General features: G+C 51.7%; 1 protein-coding gene across 3 annotated transcripts in view; it reads right to left on the reverse strand.

The window, feature by feature from the left end:
• The window catches only part of ACOT7 (acyl-CoA thioesterase 7), an 88,713-nt gene that overhangs the window by 18,793 nt on the left and 46,615 nt on the right, over positions 1-23,305 (reverse strand). For all 3 annotated transcript variants that reach the window (XM_053575929.1, XM_053575931.1, XM_053575932.1), the window contains exons 6-7: positions 22,278-22,364; positions 7,658-7,774 (exon numbers count right to left, since the gene is read on the reverse strand). In XM_053575929.1, the coding sequence (XP_053431904.1) occupies positions 7,658-7,774; positions 22,278-22,364 (204 nt within the window). The remainder of the gene's footprint in view (positions 1-7,657; positions 7,775-22,277; positions 22,365-23,305) is intronic.

The raw sequence follows: 23,305 nt of genomic DNA on the forward strand, positions 1-23,305 counted from the left end.
GCATGTGGGGGATGCTCATATCTTGAATGGTGGCAAGCATGGTGGCGATCACATGCTGGGCGATGCAGCCATTAGCTTCCTTTGACATAGCTACATGCCTGGACTGTCTACGCTGATGGCCAAGTTGTGATCAGGTGCCTGTGTCCTTTCACCAAACGTGGAAGCCAATGCAGCTAGACAGAAGTCAAGAGCTGCAGACCAGACCAGCCTGTGCATGTGGCTCGGGTGGAGCGCTAGCCTGACAAGTGCTGCCACAGCTCACAGCAACCTCAAACTCCACTGCAAGATGCCTGTCTTAGAACTCACCATAGCAAGCAAGTCCCAAGTGGCCAGAGGCAGCCATAAGACGTGGAGAGACCTCCCAATCATGACGATCAGCCCAAAGGTCTCCCAAAGATCGTAGAGGAGGTGCTGCTTTGGGGCATTCCCACAAGGTCACGTGGCAAATGAACTCAGGACCGTGGCAGCTGGTTTATTTAAAAGATGGGTGGAACCAGTTCGGCCCTCTCGCTGAGCTGTGTCAGCCAAGGCCCTGGGGAGTCCAAGACATTCACCATGAAGTGTCTCGTCCTGCAAGGCCAGGTCCTTCGAGGCCTGTAGCAAACACCAGGCAAGGCCATGCTGCCAATGCAGGAGGGCCCTATGTTCCACAGCTGTGCAGGCCAATGGGCCTGGGTTTGAATTCAGGCTTGGCCACTGGGCAGAAGCAAGCCAGAAACTGCACTGTGCCTCAGTTTCCTTATCCACAAATGGGCACAAGAGTGGCAGCCTCTGGGCTCCGGGGGCGGGGTGTGTGTGTGTGTGTGTGTGAGGAAGAGAGGCTGAGGGTGCTTCCCAGAGGCACCAGCCGGGAAAGGCAGCTCCACAGGCCTCCCTGGCATTTTGGGAGTGACTTCCTCCAGATCTGTTCATGGGAACTCTGCGACTCTATCCTTGCTCTATGGCCACATTGCTGTCACTCACCTATATTAATTATGTGACATGGGCACTGGCCCAGGGCACAGTTTCTGGTGGGGCTTGAGTTTGCATAACAGCCTTTCAGGGAGAAAAGGCACCTCGACCCCAAGGGCTGGGCTGGCGTCTGGCCTCTGGACTGTCTTACAGAGGATAAAGCAAGCCACAAGACAGGGCAATTATAGGTGACATTTAAACTAATCACCCCTATGGTTTTGTCTGCAACAGACACATTTACACTAGGCAAGTAGTTGCTTCTAACACTGTCCAAATGCCTAAAATGCTTTCATATCAGCAAGGGAGTCTTCATCTTTTCAGCTTATGAAGCCTTAAAAAAATCTGTGTCCTTGCTCCTGGGATCCAGATTAGTGGCTGTGGCAGATGTGACATTGAGCTATGACTGTGTTCTGTGGGAGACCATGCCAGCATCCTTACCACATAAGCCTGGTCTGAGAGGTGGGGACTCAGCTGTGCTCATGGGTACCCCAATTCATAAGGTGCCTCCAGCGTAGACTCTCAATGAGCGGCCAGCCTCCTTCCCTCTCAGTAATGCCCCAAACCCCTGAAGGGCTCAGCTTCTGTAGCTGAAGGGCGTTTGTTTCCTCCCACACTGCCTGGAAACCACCAAGGGCAACTCCTCACCCTCTCCTGGGTTGTCTGCCAGAGTCTGGTCCATTAAAAAAAAAAAAAGGTCTACATCCTGATCTCTGGGACCTATAAACATCTGATCTTGCACTGCCGACCTGACTAGGTCAAGGACCTTGAGTGGCAGCACAGGTGGGCTTTTGTAGGAAAGCTTGTAGGACGTGACTTAGGCTGGAGCTGCTAGAGGCAGGAGACTGAATAGTCCATCTCTGCCTCAGAATCAGCAGGAAGAAGAGTCCTGGGCTGAGGATGCTGGGAGGGTCACAACACAGAGCACTGTCCCCCTCCCTCAGGGCTCACTCCCCCTTGCCCGTGGAACCCCTAGCAACTCCCTGAGGACCTGCTGCAGCCACTTCACAGCCTAGAACAGCATCTGACCAGCCCAGGGTGTGCTTCTGCAGCCACGAGGCGCACTCTGGACCCTGGCTTCGGATGCCAGGTGGTGTTTGAATGAGGTCATCAGGGGACGTGAGAACGCCAGGCTTAGAGCTCTGGCCCCAGAGCCTGACTGCTGGGCCTCCCCTCCTGGCTCTGCCGCAGACCAGCTCCATGGCTGTGGGCAGCCTCCTTAACCTCTTGGAACTATACGGTCCAGATTGGAAACTGGAGTAACAACAGTTCCTGTTTCACTGGGCTGCATGAGGTGTAAATGATTAGCACAATGCTTGGCACTTGGAGGTGTGTAGCGTTAGTTATAGTTAAATATATCGAGAGCGTGCAGTGGGCTGATTGTGAATTAAAGGCACTTTCTGTTTTTAAATAATTGTTGGGCCTGCCTGGAGTGGCACAACCCTCAAGTGTTGGCAGGTACCCCAGCCCGACTCCCCCGGCAGACGGGCTTCTCTCCAGGGGCAGCAGTAGCCAGATTTCAGCAGTGTGCCAGGGATTTGGAAAAGAAAACAAAATAATAAAAAATAGCTGTTACCAAGCCTGTGAGGCTGCCAAGTGTTTCAAAGTTGAGGAATGGCTCTGCGTATGCACGCCAGTAAGAGCCCGGGCAATTAACTTTACCAACAGTGAAGTAACTTGGCATTGCTACAGAAAACACCTCAAAGCCCTTTCTTTTTTTATTTATTTATTATTATTTTTTTTTTTGGCCGAGGCTGCGTTCGAACCCTCCACCTCCGGCATATGGGACCGGCGCCCTACTCCTTGAGCCACAGGCACCACCCCTCAAAGCCCTTTCTAAAAGGTTCATTTTTCACCCTATTAGTGGAGATCATTTCTCCACAAGAAAACGTCAGCTTTAGCTTTTGTTACCTAACACTTGCAAAACTATGTGCATTATATTAAAGGTCTTTGACTACTTCTCCTCTTTAACTTTTTCTTTTTCTTTCTTTCTTGTTTTTTTTTTTTTTGGCCAGGGCAGGGTTTGAACCCGCCACCTCTGGCATATGGGGCCGGTGCCCCTCTTTAACTTTTTCATAACAATGGTCTTTTTTTTTTTTTTTTTTTGAGATAGTCTCACTTTGTTGCCCTCGATAGAATGCCGTGGCATCACAGCTCACAGCAACCTCCAATTCTTGGGCTTAGGCGATTCTCTTGCCTCAGCCTCCCGAGTAGCTGGGACTACAGACACCTACCACAACGCCTGCTATTTTTTTTGTTGTTGTTGTTGCAGTTTGGCCGGGGCTGAGTTCAAACCTACTACCTTTGGTATATGGGGTCAGCACCCTACTAACTGAGCCATAGGCACCGGCCCACAACAACCATCTTGTTTTAACATCTCAACTGAAGAAAAAATTGGAGTATGTGACGTGTGCAGAGTATGTTTGCATCACAAGCCTTCCCGCCTGTGATGTGCTGGGGCACCTACCCCACTCTGCCCAGCAGAGACACAATCCAGTACACGCAGCCCGGCCTGGCCTGGCCCTCGCTGTCCCCAGCACCTGCTCTGGCTCTGGCACAGGAGATCCATCTGCTTTTGCTGGACGAAGAGCCCCGAGACGCAGGTGGTCTCAGTCATTTCCCATTTTCCTATGAGCTGCAGTCTCCTGAATGAAGCACTCCTTCCCTCGCCCCAACTGCCTGGAGAGAACTTAACTGAGCAGACACCTGCTGGGACCCCACACGAGCTGAGCTGTGCCAGCTGGCACATGGGTGCCAGAGGACTGCCATGACAGGTGGCAGCCTGTCCTAGAGGACCCTGAATGTCAGGCAGAAAGGCTCAGGCTGAACTTGGCCCATCATAGGCAGCCAGAAGGCTGTGAGCTGAGAAGTGGCAGGTCACCGGCATCTAAAGGCTGTGAGCTTGTCAGCAACACTGAGATGGGCTGGTGAGGGGCAAGGGAGTAAGAGGCAGGCCCTCTGGAGTCCAGCAAGAGCGTGAGGCACCTCAGGGAATCAGCCTGGTAAATGGGTGAATTTGCTGCCTACTATAGCTGCATGTGAGGCCTTGCTCAGGCCTGGAAACTGCCCCGTGTTTCTGAGTGTGGCTGAAATTCTAAGTTATCTTTTGACTAACTCTGGGGCAATGTTTTGATGCTGTAAAGTTGCTGATATACCTTCCTGATGGACACCCCATCTTAGTGACAGGAAGGCCACAGCCCAGGTGCCTGGCACTTGGTCAGCGCCGGACAGAAGCCCACTCCCTGGGGTGGGTGGGGGTTTTACAGCACAGGCTCCACCGGGCACTGCACACAAGGCCCGGGGCAAGGTTTCAGGGGCCCCCAGCAGCAGCTCCTCTGGCTCTGCTAATGCCACTGCACAAGGTCCCCTGCATGTGTGCACCCCTGTTGGGACAGCAGGGTCGGATCCCCGGGGCCTCCCTCACAGTATGGCTGAAGCACAAGCTGTGCGGCAAGCATGGGGTCAGGGCCCAAAGCGGAAGGCCTCAGCAGAATCACATGAGCAAGTCACACAGAACGGTAAGGCCAACCCCCACCCTCCTTGCCTGTGCATTGTGGAGAACCCAGAGCCAGTGGGGCCTGTGTCTCTCCCAAACTCAGCCAGCCTCTGCCCTCCGCCCTGAGCAGGAGACAGGCCATGGAGCAGGCAAAGTGCCTACACTTCCCTGGGAGACCAGCAGGCCCCACGGCAGAGGGCATGAGCCGGCAGCCGTGCATGGTGCTGCTCCCCCAGAAAACAAACAGTAAAAGACACGTGACAGTGTCTACAGCCTCCAGAGGACACTGGTGCAGAAAGAGGCCAGATTCCACAACTGTTACTTCAGCTTGGCCCCAATTCTTTTATATACAAAACAAAATATCATCTAAGAAAGTGGCGACAATCTCTATGCTCCTGGTGAGGAGCCAGATTTGTTTCCTGAAAGCCCCAGGCCAAGGCCATGGCCAACACCTGTGGAGCCCCGGTGGCCTTGCCAGCTCCTTGGCGTGGCTCGACATCGCAGCTCTTCAGCATGGTAAGAACCAGGCAAGCCCACCCAGCCTGCCCGCACCCTCGCTGATTTAGGGAGCTGGTCCCTGGCAGGGTGTTCTAGCAGGAATTACAGCTTCTGAACACAAAGATCCCTTTCTCCCTGCCTTAGAAGAAACGCAACCTTTTAGAAATGAAAAGTCTTTGTCGAAGCAGTTCCTTATATAAGTTGGTCTGGATGTCTTTTACATTGTTAAACTAATTCCTTGAAAAAGTGCTTGACTGACTATAAAAATTCTTAATTCCTACAGACTGGGAGCCATTCTATACCTCTCCTTGAACTCACCCTTAAAAGTTAATGCTGCTGGGTGGCGCCTGTGGCTCGTGAGTAGGGCACCGGCCCCATATACCAAGGGTGGTGGGTTCAAACCCAGCCCCGGCCAAACTGCAACAAAAAAATAGCTGGGTGTTGTGGCAGGCGCCTGTAGTTCCAGCTACTTGGGAGGCTGAGGCAAGAGAATCCCAGGAGTTGGAGGTTGCTGTGAGCTGTGATGACATGGCACTCTACTGAGGGTGATAAAAGTGAGACTCTGTCTCTAAAAAAAAAAAAGTTAATGCTGCTGGTAGAAGGCATTGAGGGTGAAGAACTGGGAGGGGAGGGAAGGGGAGAGGGAGGGTCCCCTTTTAATGGCTTCCTCATTTCTAAGAAAGATTGACTTTTCTTTCTTTGGGTGGTTGGTTAGACTTTGTGCAAAGAATATTTGTTGATTGGACTAATGTTTAAGAAACTTGGCTGGGGGCGGCGCCTATGGCTCAGTGAGTGGGGCACTGGCCCCATATACCGAGGGTAGTGGGTTCAAACCCAGCCCCAGCCAAACTGCAACAACAACAAAAAAATAGCCAGGCATTGTGGTGGGCGCCTGTAGTCCCAGCTGCTCAGGAGGCTGAGGCAAGAGAATTGCATAAGCCCAAGAACTGGAGGGTGCTGTGAGTCGTGTGATGTCATGGTACTCTACCGAGGGTGGTAGAGTGAGACTGTCTCTACAAAAAAAAAAAAAAAAGAAAGAAACTTGGCCGGGTGCAGTGGCTCATGCCTGTAATCCCAGCAGTCTGGGAGGCTTTTTCTCAGGAGTTTAAGAGCAGCCTGAGCAACAGCGAGACCCCGTCTCTAAAAAAATAAACTAGCCAGGCATTGTGCTAGAGCCCTGTAGCCCCAGCTACTGAGGAGGCTGAAGCAAGAAGATCACCTGAGCCCAAGAGATTGAGGTTGCTGTGAGCTGTACACAGCACTCTACCCAGGGCAACAGAGACTCTCTCAAAAAGAAAAAAAGAAGCCAAGTGGCCACCTTGGAAAGTCTATTTCTTTTCTTAGTCGTTCTCAGAGGACACTGGGGACAAGTGAACAGAGTTTGTCTTCTGGAAGAGGAGCGTGCTTTCCACAGTGCCTTTTGAATCTGTACTTAATAACGTAGCCCTAATCATGGTAATGTACCCAGGGAGTCCTGGAGAGTCGGGGGGTCATGGACACGATAGGCTTCTCCCTTTCCCAAGGCTCATGACGCAGCTGCCAACAACATACCCTGAGCACATCATGCTCAGGGCCCCCGGGACAAACTACAACACACAGACCCACTTGTTTGGGCACTTCCTAAAGTGACACTGTGGTTTGTGTCTGTGGCAAGCGCTGTCATGTATCAGTCAAGAAGGGACTCTGCAGAGTGGCGGGGGGGCGATGCGACAGACCGTCCTCCTTACCCCCACACTCCCCAAATCCAACGTAGGTGAACCCCAGTTGCTCTCCGTCCCTCCTCCCTACCTCAGGGTGTTTCTGCCCCATCACGTGGGTGTCCAGTCACCTGCTGTACCTAACAGAGGCTGAGAGTCTGGACAGGGCCTGTGGCCCCTCCCTGAAAGCTCTGGGACAGGAGGAAGAGTGGAGTTGGCATTTCTTCTGCTTCCTCACCTCCCACAACAGCAGCTCCAAAGAGCTGCTCCAATGAGGCGTCATCTTCAGACTCAACACCAGGCTCTGACAGCTCGACACCACCCCCAGCCCCAAGAAGAGGTACTGCTTTTCAGGGGCTACAGGGCCTCATCTCAAGAGACAAGACACAAATAGAAATTACCACCCTGTCAGGAGGGGCCTTCGCTTCCCATCTGCAGAGAGCAGTGATGTGGGACAAACGCAGTGAGCTCTGCTCATATAGATCACAGGGTCCTGCCTCCGGAATCTGCGCATGCACCCCAGGGGCATCAAGCACTGTTCAGGGTGGGGATCCAGTCACTGGGACCGGATTTCTCTCATGGGGAAAACTCTGCTGGTGACACAGACCGGCTGGCCACAGAGGGGCTCCCATGTGCTTCCCTGCACTGGCCGGCCATAGCCTGAATCATGGATTATTCACTCCTCCCCAAATGAGATGTGCCTGCTGCATGGTTTGGTGGAAACATGCATAGCAACTGTGGGCACAGGGTCTTCAGAGAGGATGAGTCTATGCCAATCTTTAGGAAGATGAAGCCACGATCACTATGACTTACAGAAGTTACCAAACTGAAATGTCCTATCAACCAACACTTGCTGTACGGCAAGGATAAAGCCCAATAATCAGGCTTTCTGCTCCTCATGGCAGCTGGGCAGAAACCAAAGCCCAGGCAGCTCTGGGGGTGAACAGAAAGCAAACTGGACAGAGGACCGAGTGGCCAGAGGCCACTCTCCTTACTTTTGCCAGAAGAGTTCTGTTACCTTTTCTGATCTTGTCATGAAAATTGATGGCGTCCACAGAAGCCGTGACAATGTTGGTCTTGCAGTGGCGTGCGGCCACAATCCCGGCCACCTCGTCCATGAGCTTCATGGTGACACCTGCAGAGAAAGGGGCTCGTGACAGATGAGACATGCAGGAAGGGCAGACTATTTCATATCCTGGAAACCAGTCATAAAGACCCATCACCCACCGCTGTGAGGATGCAGGAACGTGGCATGCCCTGGTGTGTAATTTAAATGTGACTTCCTCAGAAGCTTTTGGAAATGACCCCAGCTGATATCCTACGCCACTAACAAAATGACAACCCATTTCCCAGCCTCCACAGATGTCTTATCCTGCCAACACAGTCTTGTTATAGTATCTACTGAGATGGCTGCAATCAGAAAGTCGGGTACCAGCGGCACCCATAGTTCAGTGGGTAGGGTGTCGGCCACGTACACTGAGGCTGCTGGATTCGAACCCAGCCAGGGCCAGCTAAAATCAACAATGATAACTGCAACGCTAACAACAAAAAAATAGCCGGGCGTTGTGGTGGGTGCCTGTACTCCCAGCTACTTGGTAGGCTGAGGCAAGAGAATCACTTAAGCCCAACATTTGGAGGTTGCTGTGAGCTATGACACCACAGCACTCTACTGAGGGCAACATAGTAAGACTCTGTCTCAAAAAAAAAAAAAATTTTTAAGTATGGGGTGGGCACGGTGGCTCATGTCTGTAATCCTAGCACTCTGGGAGGCCAAGGTGGGTGGATTGCCTGAATTCAGGAGTTCAAGACCAGCCTGAGCAAAAGTAAGACCCCAGCTCTACTAAAAATAGAAAAACTAGCCAGGTATAGTGGCACACGTCTGTACTCCCAGATACTCGGGAGGCTGAGGCAAGAAGATCACTCAGACCCAGGAGTTTGAAGTTGCTGTGAGCTATGAGGGCAAAAGAGAGACTGTCTCAAAAAAAAAAAAAACAAACAAAACTTTACACTATGCTGAACTACATGAAATTGCAAATATTCAACCATTTTTGACCTGTAAAAGCAGCAAAGTGATGTTGATACTGATCAACTTAATAACTACCAGAAAAATTTAGAAAGTTATGTGTATTTGCCCTCAGATACAGAATGATTTCTACTAAATTCAGAGAGAAACAAAAAACCAGACTCCACCCCACACATGAAAGCCAGGCCCACATGGCACTGTCCTTGGGGTAGGATGTGTAGACTCAAATGCTCGCAGGGCCCGGCTGGTGACATCAGAAAGTGAGGAGGGGCAATCCCAGCACTCTGGGAGGCCAAGGCAGGTGGACCAGCCTGAGCAAGAGAGAGACCCTGTGTCTAAAAAACTAGCTGGGCGTTGTGGCAGGCACCTATAGTCCCAGCTACTCAGGAGGCTGAGGCAAGAGAATCACTTGAGCCCAAGAGTTTGAGGTTGCTGTGAGCCATGGTACTCTACCCAGGGGACAAAGTGAGACTCTGTCTCAAAAAAAAAGAAAAAGAAAAAAGAAAAGAAAGAAAAGGGAAGGGAAGGAAAGAGAAGGGAAGGGAAGGGAAGAGGGATGGTAGGGAGGGGCCAGGCAAGTGGCCAGCCAGAGCCTTCTGCTGCTCAGCATGGCCAGGAGGGCTCCTCTCTTCAGGAGACACCAACCAAGCCTACTGTGCCGGTCGTGTTCCCCTCTAGACTCTACCATTTGGAAGCAAGTGTGAGTAACTGGGGACTTCTGAGCACTGGATATTAAGGGCTTGCAAACTGACTAGAGAGGAGGTGATAATGGCATCGTGGGTGTTAAAAGCATAAAGCTGCCCCTTGGAGAGGACATCATGGATTTTCTTCAGAACACTGCAGGGTGTGAGAGGTGAAGCCGGAAGGCCAGGTGCTGCTGGGGGCTGCAGCTAGAGGATACCTGGGTCCAGTGTGCTTTTCTCTGCTTTTGTGTAGGGCCAAGCATTCCACAACAAAAAGTCTTTTAAAAAGAGGTGTTCTTGATTTTAAAAGATTATGTTTTTATTATCATTAAAAGAAGATTCTGCTACATGATGGTGAGACAAGTGAGGAGGCAGAGGGGACAGAATTAGAGACAGCTGCACGCTGGTCACTAACCTGTCACTGCTCAACCTGTGCTTGGAGGTATCAGCACCCCCATTTTTCAAATCAATGACAGAGGCTCCAAGTCACACAGAGGTCCAATCTGAAGAAAGGGCATGAGTGAAATCCTGGGAAAAGAGCTCTTTTGCAGCAGAAAGATTCCTGGGCACCGGGTTTTATCTTCCCAGCAAATGAGACACTGCTGCCAGGCAGGAGGGTGCCCATGGGCTTCAGGCAGCTCAGCGCTCCCAGGTCCACAACAAAGGGTCATCTGTGCTTTGTTTCTGCCTTGCCTTTGCGGGGAGTCTCTATCAGGTTGTTTTAAGTCACTATTGGAAGCAGACGCGTGTAGCCTTGTCTGAGCCCAAGACTAGGCTCTGCTGGATCTCCAGGAAGTGCTTGTGCTGGAATTAACATTCAGAACTTAGAAAACACCACAATAACCCCTTGGTTGCATGTCTTGAAAAGCAGAACTTGTCAAGAACGAAAGGATAACTAGAAGTTTTTAATCAGCTCCTTCAAACTGAGGTTTTACCCCATTTATCCAAAATGCCGACTTGTTGGCATAGAACTTCCACTGCAGGACCCAAAGCACGCGGCAGCCAACGTGGGCCTCAAGCCTGCAGCAGATACGAGGGGAGACCCGCATGCTGGGTGAGCGCCCGGTGTGCAGAGGCGTGCACTGGCCCCTCCTAGGCCCTGCACGGCTGCCCCAGAACACACGGCACGTGTGTGACATGGGCCCTGCACTGGGAGGGGCCAGGCCTCATTGTCCCCGTGTCCCTGAGTCGGTGCATAGCCTAGCATTCAGTGCTCAGAAAACGGTTGCTGAACTGTGAATGCCCATACGTGCACACGCAGACAAACGAGTCCCATCAACCCAAGTGACAGCCGCAGCAGTGAAGTCTGAGGCTCTGTGTTCAGGCATCAGTGTGGCTCAACAGTCACAGGTGAGGGCTCAGAAACTCATCCAGGCCACAGGAGCCCAAAGCCACGTGAGCTGAACAGCCAGGCTGGTGTCAAAATTAATATTCAAAATATTCTTGCTATGTGTTGACAGCGACATTTACAGGGACGACCTCCTCCAGCCCCAGCAGCCAGCACACAGATACCTGCCTAAGAAACTCACGGAGAGGGCTTAAACTAGCTGCCAACCTGACAGGAACCCATGTCACACCAACGACGGGATCGACGGGAAAGGCCGAGCCTGGGGCTAGGGGCTGGGCAGAATCCCACACGTGTCTACTCTGATGATAACCACATCCCCAGATGTGGGAGCAGCACTAGATGGGAGCGGTGGGAGACCAGTGTCCCCACAGGCTGCCAGACAGGAGGGCACGACAGAGCTGGGGCTGCCTCCCTGGCTGCCAGGGGCCCCCAAGCTCCCACGGGTGCCCATCCGGACACATCTCTGTCCCACTTCAGTTAGTTTTCCCTCTGGGAGGCCCACGGGAGGATCCAGGGGAGGTGACAGCAGGGTCAATTTTAGAGCTCACCTAGATAGAGAAACTTTCTGGAGGGAAAATTGGAAGGTCTCCAAACCTGAGCCCAAGGCTCTCACCACCAGTGTGTTTTCACAAGTGCACTTTTCAATGTCGCTAGAAAGGATTTGAGAAAAACCAACAATAGCTGTGGCCTGCAGGAGTGAATGGGACTCTGGGGCTTACCAGGGGGAAGGGAACTCATCTCCTGACAGTCAAGGTTCCATTCAGCATGGAGACGGGTCCTCCCCTGCCCCCCTCGTCCTGCTCAGGTGACTGGTGCTGGGACCAGCTGCTGAGAGAAGGCACTGATCTCAACTGTCCCAGGCAAAAGTGACATCGTTAGAAAGTCACATCATCTCATCCCATCGCCACCCCAAAATACCACATCTGTGATGGGACACGACACGTTACAGTCAATGTGCCAATGGAGAAAGCAAAGTTCAAGGGAAAAAATGCCAGAAAATCACAGAACCTGGGTCACGACCGCCGCTCCTGCCACCGATGCCCCCTGGGCCCTCTGCCTTGCCAGAGGTAGCCACCAGCCACCTGACACTGGAGCCACCATCTCCCCATCACTTTCTCACAATGTTTAAAATATCCAGTACTCAAGTTTTCTCTGAAATGTCTTTTCCCAGGTTTCTACTGAAAAGTCATATCTATTTTCTCCTGTGTAGGCACAAGGGGGGCTGCCGACATGGGAGAATAACTCAGGAAAATTACAGTCCGCCGCAGCCGTCCTTACTTCCCAACATTTACAATTTAAAAGATGACAACAAAATTGTAGGGTGCGCTGTCCCTGGAGACTGCATTAGTTTCAGGAATTATGGGAGGAAAAAAAAAAAATCAAGCCTTGCTGGGCTACTAACACATAAACATTAGGTACTAAAGATATTTTTAAAACTAACATTTAACTTGCTTGCAGGTTTTTTTTGTTGTTGTGTTGTTTTTAAGTACTGACAACTTGTTGACTGGCTTAAAAATAGAGGCTTCATTTTATTTCCTAAGGCCCTGCGGGCTGGCTCAGAGCTCTCATGTCACTGTGCTCTGTGGGTGGCAATTTGAGATGCCCCCATTTCCATATTTAACCCCAACTGACGAAGTGTAGGTGCTGGCCTCCTATATTAAGAAAACGATAGTAACTTCATCTTGTTTTAAATGCCCCGCCCTTGGGTAATTACAAGGGTTATTATAAGACCAGTTGTGAGAGGGCCTCCAAGACAGCCCTAGGACCTGGCTCTCTGTGGGCTGGGACCAAGGGCAGAGGAGTATTAAGGTCACTAATGAGGATAATTTTTGGCAATTACACCAGGTAGTAAAGGTGATGAATTTCTTTCTTTTTTATTTTTATTTAGAGGAAAAGATCATGAGTTTCTAAAGAAAGTGATAAAATGTCCAAAGTGGGGATGCTGGAAAGGTATGCGCTGGCCAGCGGGGACTCCGCTGAGAAGAGGGCCCAGTGTGAACAAAACAAGTGTGTTCCCGGGACAGGTGTCTGCGGGTCCTTAGGCAGGGCTGCCATGACCCCACGCCCGACTGGGGGAGAGGGCTTGTCAGGTTGACAGCATCCTGGGGTTGCCCGGCCCCTGCCTCCTGCCCCCACAGCAGAGAATGTTTTCAAACATTAAGCTTCTTAGAAAGTGAGAACTGGAAGGAAGGAGGCTACCCCCAGAGGCGCTCTCAGCTTCCCAACGAAGAAAAAGTGACACCCCCAACCAGAAACAGCTTATCCACCTCTTGGCCCCACTGGAGTAGGGGACTTGCCCTGCCTGTTCAGTTCTCCCCCACTGGACTTGGCACACTGTCCCCCACACAGCAGCTCAAGCCAAAGGAGGTCACAGATTTGGGAAACAGCATCTGTGCCACCTGCCATATTTTTTAGTGAAAGTCAACCCCTCCTCCAGGGGCAACATACTGTTTTTTTCACAACTGTCCCCAAAAGAGCAAGTTAACAAAACTGTCTTGGCAGGAGCATCTTGGTGGAGGCCTCACCGGCACCTACCCACCCACCCGGCTGGGCCTGAGCTCTCCCCTGGCCTCCTCAGGCTCCAGCCCAGGTGTGCAGCCCCTGGCCTCGTGTCTGTCCCCCTGGCTGCTGGGCATTCATGTGGGTATCTGCCACCAGAGGTTTATCTTCCAATGTGCCAGTGGGGGCTGGGCTGTGTCCCACCCCATTGCATTCCTGTCCTAGCACCAGGCTCAGCACATAGCAGGTGCCCACAGCAGAAAGCTCTACCACCGGCTCTTCACAGGCGGGGCATGAGCATCCTGGCGCACTCTCCAGGCAGAGGACAGCCCCTAGGGACCTTCTTCAACCTCCTCAGCTCAGTTACTCCACCACCAAGTATCTACTCCAGGCCAGGCCTGTGCTAAGCAGGGACGCAGCAGTGGACAACACGGACAGAAGCCCCCACCTCATGAGCTTCCATTCTGGTTGGGGGTAAAGAGCCTGCAGGAAACACGTATCAACAGCGACAAGTAGGCAGGGTCAGGGAAGGCGGAGTCAGTCTCTGTGACAGTGCTGATCAGCAGGGGTCTCTTTCCTTTTCTTCAGATACCTGGAGAAAACGGGGCAGCTGGGCAGGTGCCCGGGGACCCAGGGAGAGGGAGCACAAGCTCGGGGCCCCCAGTCCAGACACCTCAGGGCGGTGAGCAAGGGGAGAATGGTGGGAGAGGACCAGGTGGCTGGTGGGGAGGCCTCTGGGAAGACATGCTCATGGAGAGCTGGGAGGGAAGAAATGGCGGGAAGGAAAGCCACGCAGCTATTTCAGAGAAGGGACTGTTTGGGCATAGGAAGGAGGGGCACCCAGGGGAGCCATCTTGGGCATGATGGTGGGTCAGGAAGGGACAGTTTGTGGGAAGGACCCTTAGGGACACCACACAGACCAGTGGACAGATGAGATGGGGGTCCATGACCAAGATGGAGGCTAACTGTAGGAATTCTGGCAGCCGGGAGGGGCTCGAGAACTCTGTCTGACACCACACTGGGAAGCCAGGAGGTGTGGCCTGGAGCTATAAATACAAGAGCCACGTGGTGGGAATGAGACCAGCCAGGAGGGAGGGAATGCTGGGTACACAGATGGGGCCCTGAGAAACAGCAAGAGGACAGAAGGGGAAGCCAGGAGGGGGCCCTCTAGGTCACCGGCCCCTGCCGATAGGCTTTGGTGACAGGCCAGCCAGAGGTGACCTGCAAAGGCTTGAGGGAGGCGGAAGAGAGGTGGGGAGGAGCGGCTACCGGCAGCTCTTGTCCCAGACTCACTGGGCTGAGCAGGGGCCAAGCACAAGGATAGGCTGGGAGACGGCTCTGCCAGAGAGATGACTTGGCCTCACTGGCCCAAGGGGACCACAGACAGCTTGACTGTGATTGATGAAAGGCTTCATGACAGTTATGATCCCATTATTCTTTTCCAAAACCAAGTTAACTGCAGAGCTGGGGCTCCCTCCACAAGGCACCCTGGGAAGCTGGGTATCAGACCCCCTGACCTGTCAAAGTTGTGGGGTATTCTTTACTGATAAACTCACTTATAGACTCAAGACAGCCCAGGATGGGAAGCAACTGTGTCCTGGACACTATTTTCTGTAATGACAGTCCACTGATAGTTACACTTGCTCCTGACCCTGGGCTGAGGGAGTGGCCGGGATCAAACAGACCAGAGGCTCACACCCATGTTCTCAAACCAAGTGCCAGGTGTCACCAGCAGAGAGGCAAGTGTCCCCTGCCAGGAGTGGGGTGGCTGCAGGGAGGGGCAGCTCCAGAGGCGGGGGCCACCTCTGTGAAGACAGGTGGGATGAGTACCCGGGGTGAAGGGACAAGGGGCATCCCAGCAACCAGACAGGACAGTGGAGTCACCTCTGAGATCCCAATGTCCCAGGTTCTGTGGTCGTGAGGACCTGGAGCTGGGGACAGCTTAGAGATGCCAAGAGGGGAGAGGACCAGAGTCCCCAGATGGAGACACGGAGCCAGTCTGCCCCAGCCCAGTCCTCAGTCCTCTCTGTGGGTGGGTCTCGTTATTCTTTTTCCAGTTCTAACACTTGGGTATTTTTAATTTTTCTTTTTAAGTAACACAAGCTCAAAGATAGCCACTTCCGCTCCGAGGACAACTTTAGCCATCTCCCTGATTTTGACTGGAAGCATCCTCCTTTTGTTATTTTCTAGATAATTTAAGTCCAGATTTTACTTTCCTTTGACCAGTAGTTACCTGGAGGAGTGTTGCTTTGTTTCCAGGTGCTGACATTACTGTCAGGCAGGCTTGAGCTTAGTGGGTCTCACTTTGAGGAATTTGTAATTAAACACTGAAGCCAATGGTCATATTTCATAAACGTTCCACTGGATACAAGAGACAAGCTCCAGTTCTCCAGTAGAACATTCTCTCTGGTGTGTCTGCAAATAAGATAAATAATGAAATAAATAAAGTAAAAATCCTACAAAACCCCTGATTAAGTGCTTCCAACGTGCCAGCTGCTTTCCCTGAGTTACCTCATTTCATCCCCCACCCCAGGACTCCCTGACAGCAAGGGGGATCCGGGCCCAGGGAGGTTGAATCAGGGCAGCTGCCAGGCACAACTGGGGGGCAGCTTCAGAAGTCATGAGAAGGGTGATGCGTGGGGAAGTCAGAGGAAGAGCGGGTCCGAGAACGGGTCATCCTGCAACCAGAGCCACACACCAGCAAATCTGTCAGGCACCACCTGGAGGTCTCAACAGAGGCCACAGGCCAGGGAGAAGCCAGGACAAGCCTGAGAGGTCACACTCAGGGATGGGTGAGAGAGGAGCAGGCGGGGACCGAGACCCCCGGGGCCTCATGTCCTCACTTTGACATGCAGCCCACAAGTACCAAGTTCTGCCCCGAGTATCGAGTATCGGGTAGGTAGATGGAAACCCCAGGAGAGGGCAATGCAGGATGGTGGCTGCACGATGCTCTAGCTGTGGTCATCAGAACTGCAGCCCAGACCTGCGCTTCCCGGGACCACATGACATGAGCTGAGCAAACCCCTCCCTTAAGGGTGCCACCCCAACCTCCGTCTGCAGAGCTGCCTTTTGTGCAGAACCATGACCAACAACATTGAGGTTCTTTTCTAGACCAGAGAACAGCCCCTCCTTCCAGTTGGCTCATACTCTAAAGACCTGACAAAGAAGCCGGACCCTTGCCTTGGGATGAGGGCCCGACTGGGGCCCCTGCAGGCTGGAACCTCTCCAGGCTGGAACAAAGAGATGGGAGGGCACCCTGGAGCTGGGGCCGGGCGGGGTGGCTGACCACCCAGCACTGGGCGGCCGCCGTCTCTAACAGTCAGTCTTTGACTTAAAGCTTCTTAACTCTTTTTCTTTTCCCAGTTTTTGGGTCTTTCAAGGTATAATTAAAGGAGAGTCTCAGTAATTAATGGTACGAACAAGATTCTCCTTCCAGCTTTTAAAAATAGCACAAAAACGAAAACTGGGCGGGTTGGTTAAGGGCACCTGAGAGGATGACAAGACAAAATTCAGGACTGGGAAGTATTTTGAGAAGGAGGGAAACACACTCTGTGGGCACTAAATTCCACAAAGTCCCTTTCTCCCAGCTGTGGGCCTTCTCCAGGCTACTTACAACAGCTGCCCCAGGCTGTCCCCAAGATCACCTGGGGGGCTTTAGAAACCACCAGCACTTGGGTCTCCTGCCACCATCTGCAGCTACTTCTCAGTCTGAGGGAGGAGCTGGCCAGCCGGGTGGGTGCCTGCAGGGGTGAGGGGAGGAGGAGAATGTGAAGGGCCAACTCTACTAAAGGAGAACTGCCCTTCCCCAGTAGAGATGGTGGCACAGGAAGGACCCTGAGAAGAGCGGGGAAGGCCCAGGAAGCTGACCACAGGCGGGACTCGAACTTCTCTGTAACACAAGAGGTGAGACCATCCCCAGAGACTGCCTGGCAGGGGCAGAGGGATGTGGGCAGGAGCGGAGGCGCTTCTCTCCAGAGCAGCACTGGAGGGAACCCGGGAGCAGTCCAGACTCTTGGACCCTCCGGGACCTGCTGAACACTTGGGCAGGGCCTGGCAGCCTAGAGTTGTGGTTCTCACCGTGAGCACACAGGCCTGGTGATGGGGGATGGAGGGTGGGGGAGGATATCACTTTGCAAAGAAGTGCCCAGAAACTGCAAACCACACGATTTGCTATTCAGATGACCACTTTAATCAAAAGTCAAGGCAGGGCACGATGTCTCACGCCTGTAATCCTAGCACTTGGGAGGCCTAGGTGGATGGATTGCCTGAGTTCACAGATATGAGACCAGCCTGAGCCAGAGTGAGACTCTGTCTCTAAAAATAGCTGGGTGTATGGCAGGTGCCCGTAGTCTCAGCTACTTGGAAGGCTGAGGCAAGACAATCACTTGAGCACAAGAGTTTGAGGTTGCTGTGAGCTGTGATGCCACAGCACTCTGCCAAGGGTGACACAGTGAGACTCTGTCTCAATAAAAATAAATAAATAAAAAATAAAAAGTCATCTGGATGATCAGGGATGGGCCAACAGGATGAGGTGTGGGGATCAGGCAGAGGTTGTGGCCAGAAAGTGGAGGGAGAATCTATAGTGCCTGGGTTTCCCAGTGGAAACCTTCGCAGCTAGAAGTCACAGAGCAATCCTTTGGGAAGAGAATTCCCTGTGGAATGCCACGCTCAGCCAGGAAATGTTTTCAGACACGCGCAAAGCTCAGAAAAATGACTCTATACCTGTGACCGAGAACACCCCCTAAAGCAGTTCAACTTTCTTCCTCAGCAGCCTCTGACAGACACGTCCACCCAGGTGGACCCACCGAGGGTGTGGCCATGGTGGATAGGAGCACAGTGGAGGGTGCAGTGTCTGGCGTGCCCCCTCCTTGTTCGCTGAGGTACAGATGTGCCAACACACACCACACGGACAGAAGGACCCCGATCTCCAGCACCACAGAGCTGCCCTATCAGCCCTGGATCTCTCCCAGCTGCATTGTGATGGGTGGCGTCTGTAGCTCAGTGGGTAGGGTGCCGGCCCCATATACCAAGGGTGACAGGTTCAAACCCGGCCCTGGCCAGCTAAAACAGCAGTGGCTAATGCAACAAAAATAGCCAGGCGTTGTGGTGGGCGCCTGTAGTCCCAGGTACTTGGGAGGCTGAGGCAAAAGAATCGCCCTAGCGTAAGAGCTGGAGGTTGCTGTCAGCTGTGACGCCATGGTACTCTACTGAAGGCAACAAAGTGAGACTCTATCTCAAAAAAAAAAAAAAAAGTCTATTGAAGCCACTGCCATTTGGGACCTCTATTATGGCAGCTGAGGCTTTATTTTAGTTACTATATTATCTTTCGTGGGAAGATACTGGAGGATGTGTTTCACCAAAACCAGCAAAGAGGAAAATTGAAGATGTGTGAATCAGGGCATTAAGCCAGGCGAGGCACAGGCCGTCCCAGGGGGCCAGTTCAGAGCAGGTGAAGAGAAACAATGTCATCAGGAGGACCATTTTCCTCTCCAGGGAAAATGGCACCGTCAAACTGAGAAGCATTTTCCGGAGCTGCTAGAGGTAGAGAGAGACTTGCTGGGATAGTCAAAGCAGACAGAAACCAAGACAATAACTAGCAACTGCGGCACAGCGCTCCGCAGAGACGTGCGGCAGTGCTCCACCGGGCTCACGTCGAGGAGGCCGAGCCACGTGCCGGGGCAGCAGCTGATGTGCCACAGCTGCAGTGCGCAGTGAACAGAGCGTGAGGGCGCTGTGCTATCTGAGTTCTTTGGGGTTATTTCTACATAATTCTTTAGTTTAAAATAATCTAAAAATAAAAAATAAAGTATCAATGAAAAAGACGAAGCTTCCATAAGCTGAGAAGTGAGGAATGCATGCTGAAGGCTCCTCGGGGTCTGCCCTGATCAGGGCTACTGGCCAGCCCCCAAGGTCTAGGCACCCCCAGGTATCTTCCGAGTCACCAATAATGGGCAGGGGGAGGGAGGGTACAATCGGGAGGAAATTGGCTTTTCTGGGCTGACACCCAGCACTTTTCAGGAGGAAGAGGGACCGGGTGTTGATTCCCTCAGGACTCAGGGAAGGCAGAAGCCAGCAGCTGGGCTGGCCTGTTGATGTCCTTCAGTTTAGACCTGCAGAGACAGACGGCCCTCCTTTCTGGCCAGGAAGGCCACCCCAGCAGAAAGGCTTCTCTCTCTTCCAATACATCTTTCACAAGTCTGTCATTACTGAGACATGTGTTTGCTGTCCTGACGACTGAGGCAAGCCAACGCATTGAATCACAGTGGGACTCGGATGCAGCTTTGTAAAGATACCCACAGTTATGGAATTACTGAATACAGGCGGAACTGGCATCCATTTCAGTCACTATTTCCCTTTGCAATTGACATCTACTGAATTACAGTTTAGAGAAGACTTTGATTCAAATTGATTCTAGATGCCATTCTTGTCAATAGTACTCTGGAGGAAAATACTATGAAATCACAGTTCCCGGGTGTTTCCAACATGGTGTTTTACTTCACTCATTCCCTCCTGGTGAGTTACTGGCAACATAAGAGATGTCTTGGTTTGGTAAAATTATTAGACATAATTTTTACAAATCGTGGGCACAAAGCCCCTACTAAAATAAGCATCAAATATGGTAAAGCCGTCATAAACACTTCTTAAATGCACATTAAAAATGTGTCTGTATCAGGCTCAGCGCCTGTAGCTCAGCAGCTAGGGCGCCGGCCACATATACTTGGGCTGGTGGGTTCGAACATGGCCCAGGCCTGACAAACAACAATGACAACTACAACAAAAAAATAGCCAGGCGTTGTGGTGGGCGCCTGTAGTCCCCACGACTTGGGAGGCTGAGACAAGAAAATCCCAAGAGTTTGAGGTTGCTGTGAACTGTGACGCCATGGCACTCTACCAAAGGCGACTTAGTGAGACTCTGTCTCAAAAAAAAGTGCCTGTATCAAATGAAGCCCCTTAGATGCCATAAAGGAATATGACACGCTGTGGCTGTCTGAGGGGCTTTCCAACAGTTCCCACTTGCATGTCACTAATGCCTTCCCCATGTGAAGACAGACCGGGCCTACCAGTGTGGGCCTTTTCACCAAGGAGAAAGCAATGATGGAAAACTTCCATCCATGCAGACCAAATAAGGCAAAACTCGGAATACAGAGTTTCACACATAACAGGGAGAATAGAGATGAGGCTCAAAGACAATTCCTTGAAGTTACAAAAACCTGGGCCTGGCAGGAAGAATGGAGTGTATATCCCTCCCAGGAAGTGGTGGACGGGCCAATCCTTGTCTCCCTAGCCCTTTAAATCCCCTGCCCACCATCACCCATGTGTGGATTTCTTCCCAGTTGGAGAGCTCACCCTACCTGCACTCAGGTGGAATAAAAGCCATTTTAATTGCATAAAAAAAAAAAAAAAAACCTGGGCGTGGGACGGCCAGATTCCTAAGAGGGGGCTACAGCCCATCCTGGATCCTGAGGGAGTAGAAAGACACAGTGGCCAGTAAGGAAGAAGAATCAGGAAACTTACGAGGCCACAGCTATTCTCAGGGTGGAAAGTTCCTCCAATTATTACAATATTCCTGCCCTGGAAAGTACCATTTGTTATAGAGCTTCCCTTGGGTAGGACCTAAGTTAATCCGATCTAAGGGCAGTGCAATGAGCATTTAATGGAAAAAGGAAAACAATCATGAAATTGAAAACAGAAAAATGCAGGGGATTAGTTAAAAAAAAAACAAAACAAAACAAAACTTCAAAAACAGTGGGTCTCAACTCAGGACCCACTCTGATTTTGACAGGCCCAGGGCCCATGGTCCTTCATCCTGAAAGTAGTCTGTGCCTCTCATTCACAGAATGAGTATCTGCAAAGTGTGGGGGGTGCTGGATGCCCTGCTCCTGAGATATCCAAAATATCAATGTAAGCCAAGCCTAGAGTGGTATCTTTTAAGCCGGGTTTTGAAGGATGAATAGGAGTTTTCTAAGTAGAGAAGAAAGGAGAACTTAGAACTCCAGGTAGTTAGAAGTGATGTATGAATGAACAGTATTGTACAAAAGGACCGGCACGCTTGGGGAATGATGGCTAGCACATCCCTGACAGCTGTGCCCAAGCTTTGTGAGCCTCACATCACCTTTCCAGTTTCCACCGTTTCTACCACTTCACTACTTTCTCCCTGATGTTTTCCTTCAAATCAACTTGTTTTTTTTTTTTTTTTTTTGTAGAGACAGAGTCTCACTTTATGGCCCTCGGTAGAGTGCCGTGGCATCACACAGCTCACAGCAACCTCCAGCTCCTGGACTTAAGCGATTCTCTTGCCTCAGCCTCCTGAGTAGCTGGGACTACAGGTGCCCGCCACAGCACCCGGCTACTTTTTTTTTTTTGTTGCAGTTTGGCCGGGGCTGGGTTTGAACCCGCCACCCTCGGCATATGGGGCCGGCGCCCTACTCACTGAGCCACAGGCGCCGCCCCAAATCAACTTGTTTTTAAAGTTCACTTTAGTCTCATTCAAAATAACAATATCCGTGAAATTATGGATACGGCGTGCTACTTACACATTTGCCTCAATAACAAAATTACACACTATGAAAGTAAAAAGTGTCCATCTGTGCACCTAAAGCTAAGTCCTCTTGTGTCCCAGCTGTGCTTCCCAAACTCTGGGAAAGCCTGAGCTCGGAACGCGAAGGCCTGTGCTGCCTGAGGTGAGATCTGCATTGATTGGCACAAAAACAAATGCAAACATCAGAGGCAAAAACATTATTAATTAGCCACTCTTTGTTAGTGGGTCACAGTGTCATTCTCTGGGGATGTCAGTGCCCCCAGGCCCCTGCCCTCTGGGCACTCACAAAGCATCTCGTGGCTCTGAGGCCACGGGACTGCACGTGACCCTCCAGTGGGACAGAGTCGCCCACTGACTTTCACTTCCAGTCTGAGAAACAGGCATTGACGGTATTTTGGTAATTTATTATGCAAGCTCTTAAAAGCTTAAATTTATACTTCACTAAACACCAGAGCTTAAAGTGGGTCAGCTGGCAGCACAACTTCCTGTGGGATGGACAAGGAACCAGGGGACGGAGGGGGGCAGCCACAACCACTTGCTTCTTACCTCCGTGCACGAAGCCATGCAGAGTGCAGTCTGAAGGCCCCACCAGGTGGATCAGGCTGGACTGGCTGTAGCTGACCGTGTACGGCTCTGGAATGGAAAGGAGATGGGTCAGTCGTGGGGCAGATGGAGTCCCACGTGCAAACGGTCTGGCAATGCAGAAATTGCCCCGATGTCTGCATGGTCACCAAAGGCATCCAACTGCTGGCAACTCACATGTGAGTTGTGAAAAATAGGGTCTCCAAACAGGCCAAAATTGGTGAAGGGGAAGGCCTTCAAGGAGTAATCAGCCATCGTGTTAGTGGGTCATGACGTTACTCCCTGGGGACATTGGCACTCCTGCAAGGCCCTGTCCAAGGACAGCCATTAAACATCAAGGCTATAAGGTCCCAGGGTTGCACTTGGCCCTCCACTGGGATATAAGGACAGGTACTTTCTAGGTCTGGCTTTGGACAAGTAATGTTTCAGTAAAAACACTGGTGGGATGAAGGGTGATCCTGACCCAGAATTTGCTATCTGGGGTCTCTTAGATGTCAAGCGTCACCTCTGAGACCTTGGTGTGAGCCCCCAGGTCATGACTAAATTGTATCCCCTCAAACTCATAGTTGAGGTCCTGACCCCTGAGTGCCGCAGAATGTGACTGTATGAGCAGACAGGGTCTTTGAAGAAGTTAAAACGAGTCATTATGGTGGCCCTAATCCAATGTGACAGGCATCCCTGTAAGGAGAGGTGATCAGGACTCCAACCTTACGGAGGAACAACCAGCAGTGGGAGGCTAACACCTGCAAGCCCAGGAGAGAGGCCTCAGGAGGCACCAGCCCCTGGACACCTCCATCTCAGACCTCCAGCCTCCAGGTCCATGAGACCAATTTCTGCTGTTTAAGGCACCCAGCCCAGGGTCCCTGGTTCTGATGGCCCCAGAGCACACATATAGGAATACTCCACCCAGAAATTCAAACTATCTACCTCGTTGCCTTACATTGTCATGGAGCAGGAAAATCAGAATTCAGCTGAGCTGGGGCCTTAAATAT

The sequence above is a fragment of the Nycticebus coucang genome, chromosome 22 (assembly GCF_027406575.1).
Source record: "Nycticebus coucang isolate mNycCou1 chromosome 22, mNycCou1.pri, whole genome shotgun sequence".
Lineage (NCBI taxonomy): Eukaryota > Metazoa > Chordata > Mammalia > Primates > Lorisidae > Nycticebus > Nycticebus coucang.